The 8,843-nt window shown below is 60.5% G+C and overlaps 1 protein-coding gene across 1 annotated transcript in view; it reads right to left on the minus strand.

Annotated features, from left to right (window-relative positions):
• Window positions 1-8,843, minus strand: part of LOC112411366 (centrosome-associated protein 350-like) — a 13,503-nt gene extending 4,660 nt beyond the window's left edge. The window contains exons 1-9 of the mRNA XM_024762423.1: window positions 8,783-8,843; window positions 8,438-8,490; window positions 8,052-8,111; window positions 6,802-6,946; window positions 3,587-3,672; window positions 2,789-2,962; window positions 1,911-2,027; window positions 1,599-1,650; window positions 747-1,033 (exon numbers count right to left, since the gene is read on the minus strand). Coding sequence (XP_024618191.1) covers window positions 747-1,033; window positions 1,599-1,650; window positions 1,911-2,027; window positions 2,789-2,962; window positions 3,587-3,672; window positions 6,802-6,946; window positions 8,052-8,111; window positions 8,438-8,490; window positions 8,783-8,843 — 1,035 coding nt within the window. The remainder of the gene's footprint in view (window positions 1-746; window positions 1,034-1,598; window positions 1,651-1,910; window positions 2,028-2,788; window positions 2,963-3,586; window positions 3,673-6,801; window positions 6,947-8,051; window positions 8,112-8,437; window positions 8,491-8,782) is intronic.

Raw genomic sequence — 8,843 nt, forward strand, 5'->3', positions numbered from 1 at the left:
CCCCTCCTGCAGGCTGTCCTGGGCCCCCTCCTGCAGGCTGTCCTGGGCCCCCTCCTGCAGGCTGTCCTGGGCCCCCTCCTGCAGGCTGTCCTGCCCCCTCCTGCAGGCTGTCCTGGCCCCTCCTGCAGGCTGTCCTGGCCCCTCCTGCAGGCAGCACCTGGGTCTGGTGGTCACATCTGTGCAGGTTAACAGCTAACCTACCCCAGCTGCTTCACAGAACCCGGTCCACTCCAGCCTCCCCTCGCCAGACGAGACCGTCGGCATCCCTAACTTACAGGAGGGACGCTCAGCTTGGGGATGGGCACCTCCTTCTCGCGACAGCGGCAGGAATGGGGAGCGGGAACCAGGGCGCCCTCATGGCTCAGGGCTCCCAAGGGGCTGGCCTCTCCGAGGAGCCCAGGCCATGCTCTCTCCTGCCTCGGCCCCCTCCTCCACCACCGCCCCCAGGTGCTGAGTAAAGCCCTGGCCCCACACGCCCCCTTCTCCCCCGGGCCCCCCACCTCCAGGCCTGGAGCACCTTCCAGCCACTGGGGGTCTGGATCCTCCTCCAGGGCCCGGCCAGGGCCGCCTAGTTCAGGAAACCCACTTTGCCGCCCGTCCCGCCCTCCACCTGACCCCTCCAGAGTCCCTTTCCACCCTGGGTCACAGATGTTTTTACAAGGGACTCGCACATTCCCACAAAGCAGCCGGGTGACAAGCGTTTCCTGGCCAGAGGCCGAGCCGCCAGGCCAGGTGAGAGCACCCACCTGAGGCAGCCTGCTCCAGGCCCGAAACTCCTGCCGCAAGAGGGCCGTGGACCTCTGCAAGGAGAGGATGTCCTTCTGATGCTGCAGGAGAAGCTTCCTCTCTTGGGGGGAAGAACAGGTGGATGGTCCGCAGGTACCAGATCTCCCTCTGAACCAGCCGGAGGAGAAAACGGCAGCACGACCCCCTGGCCCAACACATGCTGGGCGGCGAGGAGTGTCGGGGGGAAAGCCCGGCTCTGGCGCTGTGCGGGGCCCCTCCCTGTGCCCCTCCAGATGCCCCTGCCCTTCTCACCCTGCTCAGCCAGGAGGCCCCACGCACTTTGGCCCTCTCTTAGGTTTGGCCAACAGGAGACTCTGGCAGGAGGGAAGGCGGGCGTTCCCCGGGCGCCCCCAAGCGAGGCTGGCACAGGCTGGCTGCACCCCTGCCCTAACCCCTACAGCCCTCCCTCGCCAGGTGCTGGGCTCTGTCCCTTTGCTGAACCGTCCCTGACTCGCCCCTGCTGTGTCTCTGACGGCACACCTCTCGGCAGAACCTCCCTGCCAGGAGCACGCCCCCCGTGGGAGGTGACAGCCGTCACAGGTCAGAGGATGAAACTGAGGCTCAGCAGGGCTGGGTCCCTCGCCCCAGTGGTCAGGGGTCCAGACCCAGAGTCCACCAGTGTCTCCTCCTGCAACACAGGACCCCAGGATCACCGCCTCACTTGATAATTGGACCCCTTCCGAGCCCCCTTTGCAGTTCGCTGCCCTTCTCCCATTGTCCCCCCTGCCTGGAACGCCCCACGCCTGCCTCCCCACCTCCCCGGTCCACACAAGTCATTTAGGATGGAGGTCAAGTCCACCACCACCCCTCACTTCCCAGCTGAGGGTCCCCAAGCAAGGCCAGCCCCAGCCCCAGTTTCCTCATCTGTATAAAGAGCATGGCCACCAGCCTCCACCCCACAGAGTGTCAGGAGACCAAAAGGAAAGGAAACTGGGCTCAGAGCAGCTGGGAATCCCCTCTGAGGTCAGGCACACCCAGCCCCTCCCGCAGCCCCACGAAACACACACTGCTGTAGATTTCCCATAATGAGGCCTGGACAGGCCCAGCCACTGTGGTCACGTTCGCAGCCCCAGTAGGGCAGCGGGACCCCCCTCGGTATTGGCCCCGGTGGATCCAGCCCTCACCAGCTCCCGCTCAAGGTTGCCGAGGGCCTGCTGCTGTTTCTGTGCCGAGGCCACCGGCGCTGCATAGCTGCCGGTGCTATTCAGATACCTGGGACAGGAGATGGACTGACTGCTGACCTTGGGCCCAGCAAGCAGGTGTGAAAACCGCAGGCCTGGCGAGGTCTGGCGGTCCAGGTGGACCTGGCACGCCCTCTTCCCACAGCAGGGCACTGGGAGGAGGCGGCCGTGCGTGGGCAGCCCAGGCTGTCAGACTTCCCACCCCTCACAACCACCTTTAGACCTGATAGAGGGAGGGCAGCGCCTCCCACCCTGGTGCCCCCGCCCAGCCAGAGGGCTCTTTGGGGATGGAGGGGGCAGCCATCATGGAATAGAAGACCCACAGCCTGGCATGATCGTAAACCGCCGGTGATCTTAACTGGAAGGACCTATTCGGACACCAATACGGGAATCTCAAGAAGCTTTAAAAAATGCTTTCTCACTGACGACAATTCCACTTCCAGGAATTTACCTTAAGGAAATCGCCCCTGGGATGGTCATATCTCACGACACAAAGTTGGAGACACCCCCGGAGGTCCAGCTGTAGGGGCTGGCTAGGGCGATTGTGTTGTCTCTACGAAAACTCAGGTTACAAACAATATGTGCGACTGTTCCCAATGCTGTTTAAATAGACATGCGTGCATTTGCATCAACAAGAGCTCTCAAGACAGACTGGAAAAGGAGCAGAGATTATCTCAGAGACGTGGGACTATGGGTGTTTTTACTGTCTCTGTATTCACTTTTCGGTACTTCCCGTCTTATCTTTCATACGCAGCAGCCCTTAGCCCCGAGGACCGCGGCAAGGACCGCGGGCGGGGCCGGCGCGGCGCGCATGCGCTCACCCTCTGCCGATGCTCCAGCCAGGCCAGCTCTGCGCGCGTCTTCTCGCGCAGGCGCAGCAGCGCGGCCTGGTGCTGCGCGCGCAGCTCCTCTTCCCGCAGGCTCTGCTCCAGCATCTGGAGCGTGCAGTGGCTGAACTGTGGGGGCGTCACGCTCCGAGGCCTCGTCTGGCTCCACTACGGTGGGGCAGACGACCGGGCTGTGTCACCGCCTCTGAGATTGCAGCCCGCTTGGAGACCAGCCTCACCGAGTGGGAGCAGCACGCAGCCCAGGGAAGAGGCTGCCGCCTCCAGGGAGCCTTCCCGGACTGGCTGCCTCATTCTTCGCCATGTCACGCCCCCCTTCCCGGGGCAGGGTACCACCCCGCCTCCCGACTGATGGCTCCCGAAGGCAGGGCGGGGTTCGCATCGTCTTGGCCCTGCGCTCAAGCCAGGCTCTTGTTTGTGCTCTAGAAGGGTCAGGAAAGGCTGGGCCACCCTCCCTGAAATGTGCCACCAGCACTGTCCCGGCCAGCCCAGCCCGAAACACCTGTTGGAATGCCTCCCCGTCACCTGCCACCGCAGGCGTGAGGAAGGGGCTTGAGCAGATGTCAGTTGGAAGGGTGGGTGGTACCCACAGCAGGGAGAGCCTCCCACAGTCCAGGACCTGCAGTGGAGGCCCCTGGGTGCAGGCTCTAGGAGAGGTCGGTCTCAACACCTGATGGCCCCAGGCAGCTGAGGGAGGACTGGGTCTGATACCCAGTACCAGTGACACCACTGGGTCCCACTTGCGTGCCCCTCCCCCAGGGACCTCTCCTGTACCCGGAGGATGGGGTTGTCCCAAGGGTAGAGCCTGGCCAGGGGCAGCTGGGAGGGGGTCTGGTCTGGTTTCCGTTCCTGCACAGGCTCTGAGGACAGAAAGCAGGCATGGTCGGGTCACGTAGGGGCTCCAGGGGCCTTTTTTTATAAGAGGACCTCACAGAGCTAGGATGTCTGGGCTGCCTAATGCCCACCCTCCACACACACATAACCTTCACGCCAAATCTTCAAGAGGCCGTGAAACAGAGCAGGACCCTATGGTCCTTCCCCGCCATGTCCCTGGCCTGCTTTTTGTCTGTAGAAAAACTTTTGTCAAATAAATTTAATCAGAGAAGTGAGAAAATGTGGAAGCAAAGGGAAGTAGTCAAACAGGACAAAATAATAATAGTTTAGTCATTAAACAAAGTCGAGGACCTTTAGTTCCTCCTCAAGGGCTATAGATCATATTCTGAGCCGTATCCTGTGAGCTGTCTTATAGATACTGAAACCCCCGCCGGGTGGAAGAAGTTACCTACATGATGACCAGGCAGTAGCCGGGACGTAAGCTGCCGCAATGCTGAGAACTGGCCTCGAGGAAATGGGAAAAAACCGACCCTGGAACTGAAGGCTGACTGTACCTAAAGCAGTCAAGGGCTTCCCTGGTGGCGCAGTGGTTGAGAGTCCGCCTGCCGATGCAGGGGACACGGGTTCGAGCCCTGGTCTGGGAGGATCCCACATGCCACGGAGCAGCTGGGCCCGTGCGCCACAACTACTGAGCCTGCGCTTAGAGCCCGTGCTCCACAACAAGAGAAGCCACTGCAGTGAGAGGCCCACGCACCGCAGCAAAGGGTGGCCCCCCCTTGCCGCAACTAAGAGAGGGCGCGCGCTGAGCAACGAGGACCCAACGCAGCCGGGAGAAAAAAAAAAAAAAAGCAATCGAGGATGGTGATCAGACCACCACGTGACTAATTTCACGATGATTATCGGAGCTGACTGTGCTGCTCTGCACGTAGCCCCCTCCCTCCACCTACCCCTGAAAGTCCCCTTTCTAAGCTCTTGCCCTTACGGATTTCCCTGGCGGTCTAGTGGTTAAGACTCTGCACTCCTACTGCAGGGGGAACGGGGTTCAATCCTGGTCTGGGTAAGATCCACATGCCATGCAGTGTGGCCAAAAAAAAAAAAAAGCTCTTTCCCCTTGATAGGCAATGGGGGGGGTTGGCCTTTGTACATGAGTCTGCCTTCTCCCCCCAGCTGCTGGCCTTTGGGATAAAACAACCTTTCCTTTCTACCAACACTTGTCTCTCGAGTATTGTCTTTTGAGGGGTGAGCAGTATGAGATTGGACTCGGTAACAGAAGAATTTGTCTCCAGCGGACCAGCACTCCCTGAAATGTTAAAGGAGGTCCTTCAGGCAGAAGGAAAATGAGGCCAGAGGTGAAAATCTGGGCGACCGCAGGGAATGAAGAGCACCAGAAATGGAAAAAAAAAAAAAAAAATATATATATATATATATGCACACACATATACACATACATACACATATGCATATACATACGTGTGTATATATACACATAGATAAATATACTGATATATAAACTTTAAAAGATTGCTGAGTGTTTAAAACAATAACAATGTATTGTGCAATTATAAAATAAAGAAAATGCATGACCACAGTAGCCTAAAGTCCAGAAAAAAATGGAGGGCTGTAAGGGCCTCCTACACTAGGTGAGCCGGTGGAATGTCACGTGAAGGTGGGCCCCAGGTGCCACTGTTTATCCTAATGCAACCAGTAAGGTAAGTTATAGCTCATAAGCCATCAGCAGAGAGAAAATGGAATCATAAAAACAAACCAGGAAAACCTCGTTTAATCCAAAAGAAGGCAGAAGAGGGGAAAGAAAGAGAAGGACAGTTGAGACAAAAGAAAATAGCAAGATGATAGACTCAGAGCCTAACGATACTGGTGATTCTGTTAAACGGAAACAGCCACACATTCCAGTTTAGAGGCGGAGGTTGCCGGACTGGACAAGACAGATACCAAGCTCCAGCTAGGCGCTGCCTCCAGGAAACACACCTGAGACACAAAACCACAGCTCAGCGAAAAGTGGAAGGATAGAAAGGACAGACCAGCCAGCGCTCCTTATGGGGAAGACGCAGTGGCTGGGTCAGTAGCAGACACAGCAGGCCGCAGAGCAGAGCGGGTCACTGGGGACAGAGAGGGTTATTCCATAAGGAGAGAATTTTAAGGGAATCAGTTCCCCAAGAGCGCAGACACTCCTAAATGGTGACGTGCCTAACACCAGAGTTTCTTTTCGAGAGCACGTGGAACTTCCGCCAAGACAGACCCACGTCCCAACGTATTTAGGCTCATACGACCACGAGGAAATGAAACTGGAAGTCAGGTGCAGGAGCAAAGCCTCACGGGGAAGTGACGTGTCCGGCTGGGGGTGTGCTCACACCGTCTGCCCCCACCGGCTCAGCCAGGGCTCAAACTCCCAGAGGCTGTGCTGCGCTGTCCCTACAACCTGCATATAAGGGACCCCTATTTGCCAACACACAATGCAGTAAGGGGAGTAGAGCAGGACGTTCATGGGGCCCGCACTTGAGAGGCCTCAGGGAAAACCTCTGAGAGGGACAGAGGGACGGAGGTGGGCGTTTTTGCAAACCTGGGAAGAGTGTGGGGTCGCCTGTTCCCCAAGGGGCAGGGACAGGCTGTAAGCAGGACTTGGGGGAGATGGTGACGCCCACCCTGCAGGTCTGCCCAGAGCAGGGCAGACGACCCACCCGCACTCTTCTTTACTTGGCCACGGCCCCACTGTTGGGCTGTTTCACTGCGTGTCTAACCGAAAGCTTTCTCGCTGTCATCCAGGCTCACTGCCCCCAGGTTTGGGTGGGTGGGGATGGTGGCCCGTGCTTGCCCTTACGAGCAGGAGGCAGTGCTGCCCGATGGTCAACCACACGGTTCTGGCATGAGACACACTTAGTTTCAAACCCCAGGTCCATGCTCCCCACGCGGCCGTGGGCAGGTCGCCCCATCACTGGGCGTCTCTGTTGGGTGCCTGACCCAGCCGCCCCCTCGGGGCCCACGCGGGGAGTGTGCTGTACCGGCTGCTGCGTGGCTGGCTCTGAAGACTCACCTGCCTGAGCTGACCCGTCCGCCCAACTCTTTGCTTCCTCGGGACTCGGAGAGGCCGCGGCCACTGCGGCTCACACTGCCTGTCTAGGACCCCACCCGGCCCCCACTCTGCGCTGGGAGGGGGCCACACCTGGGTCTGGCTGTCACGGTGCTCCCAGAGCTCTGCAGCTCCAGGTCCACACACACCTGTGGCTGCTCCAGCTCCAAGGCCATTCCTGGCCTGGCCTGGGTCGAGCATTTCTCCATCAGCCGCTGGGAGGGCAGGAAGATGGTGTGTGTTGCGGAGCGGGGACCAGGCAGCCTCACAAGCAGTGGGCCAGGTGGGGTCCCAGGGAAGCGCCCAAGGTCGGGCAAGTCACCAACCTCAGAGGCCTCGTTTGTCCATCCTCCATGGGGGTCCAACAGACCCTCCCTGCCCCCCAGAGAGGGCTGGACATGGCAGGGGTGGGGGTTGGGTGGCAGCTGCCCAGCAGAGGGAGCACGGCCAGGGCTGGAGCACCACCTGGGGGATGGGACACAGCGGGGCGCAGTGCGGCTTCAGGGACACCTGGGAAGGAAACCACAGCTCTGCATTCCGCTACTGTGGCCACAATTACTCAGCAGGTGGGAAGCTGAAAACAGGCACAAGGGGAAGGAAGAAAGGGAAACGGGGCCAGGTGTGCACACACAGACGTGCACACACACGCGTGCACTTGGTGCCTGGGGCTTGGCTGCTCTCCTGGGAAGGCCTCCCTAAATGCACTGAGTACATCCCATGAACAGTCGCTGGACCAACGGCCCAGAGGAAGAGTCACTTCCCAGAAGGGTTGTCACGTGCCGCTAGATCACACACATCCTGTCCTCGCCGGGGCTGGGTACCATCTTCCCCTTCACGGGGCACCGCTGGGCCGGGGGGTTGGGCAGAGGCGGGCTCGGAGATGCGGCCCCTTCCCTTCTGGGGCAGACGCCCCGGGACCCTCACACCTCAGCTCCTGAGCTCAATGGAGAGCCCGAAGCTCAGGTGCCCACAAGCCCAGGACACGGGCAGGTGGGAGGCCCAGGCTGTCGTCTGTCACCCCAGCCAGGGGTCCCCAGGACACTGGTGGAAATAAGTCCTGTTTCTGCTGTAAAATGGGCATCCTCTTCAGCCCATCCTCCAGCCTCTGCGGGCAGCTGTGCTCCGCCCTCCTCGGCACACCCTCCCCACCCTGACCCGTGCTTTCCGCCAGCCTTCCACAGGCTTGGCCGGGCAGCAGGGGCAGTGCTGCCCCTTGGCAGGGAGTGGGGCCAGCCTGTGGCAGCCCCGGAAGGGTCGGCCGGCTGACTTCCAGCCCATGTCTCAAGAGCAGCTCCCCCAGGGCCTCTGCGTCTCCCAGACCTCCAGCTCCGCCTCCTGCCGCAGAAGGGCCAGCGTCTGTTCCTGCTTCCGCTCGCCCAGCTGCGGGGAGGACCTGGCCTCAGGGCTCCCCGGCCCCCACCCCCCCGCCTGCTGCCCTCCGTGGCTCCCTGGTAAGTCCTCAGCTCAGAGGGCAGGCGGTGCCACCTCCAAGAACAGGAGCCTTTTTGGAGGGTCCCCCGGAAGGACCACTCCGTCCAGCCCACCACCTTGCTCCCCTGCCTGCAGCCTCGCCCCTCGGCTGGGCCGGTCCCGGGGTTTTCTCCCTCTCCAGGCTCTCCTCCCTCCTTCTAATTTCTACAGTTCCCTGCCTGGGGCCTCTGCCGCTCAGCCAACCCCCAAACAGAAGGGGCCTAAAGGTGACACACCTTCAGGGACTCCAGAAAGCTCAGGGACTTCTGCCAGATGTTGGACAGCAGACCTGCAGAAACCACGAAAAGGGGCGGCTGAGCCCTCGCTCAGCCTCAGCACTGGGCCTGCAGGGAAACACACTGGGGAGGGTCCCTTTCCTGAACCTCCAGGGAGGGTGGGCAGGCCTGCAGCCTGCGGGGGAGGGAGACAGAGGCTGCTGCGTCGCCCCACCCTCCCAGGTGGGGAGGGGCTCGCCCTGCCTGACCCTGGGCCACACTCCTCTGGGAGCAGGGACCCCAGTCTGCAGACACGTGACCAGGGCCAAGAACACAGGCCTTGCTGCCAGACAGGCCTCGGCTCACCACGCATCCGCTGGATGACCCGGAACAAAGCACCAGCCCGCCAGAGCCTCCTCGGGGACAT

This window comes from Neophocaena asiaeorientalis, unplaced genomic scaffold (assembly GCF_003031525.2).
Source record: "Neophocaena asiaeorientalis asiaeorientalis breed wild unplaced genomic scaffold, Neophocaena_asiaeorientalis_V1.1 scaffold78, whole genome shotgun sequence".
NCBI lineage: Eukaryota > Metazoa > Chordata > Mammalia > Artiodactyla > Phocoenidae > Neophocaena > Neophocaena asiaeorientalis.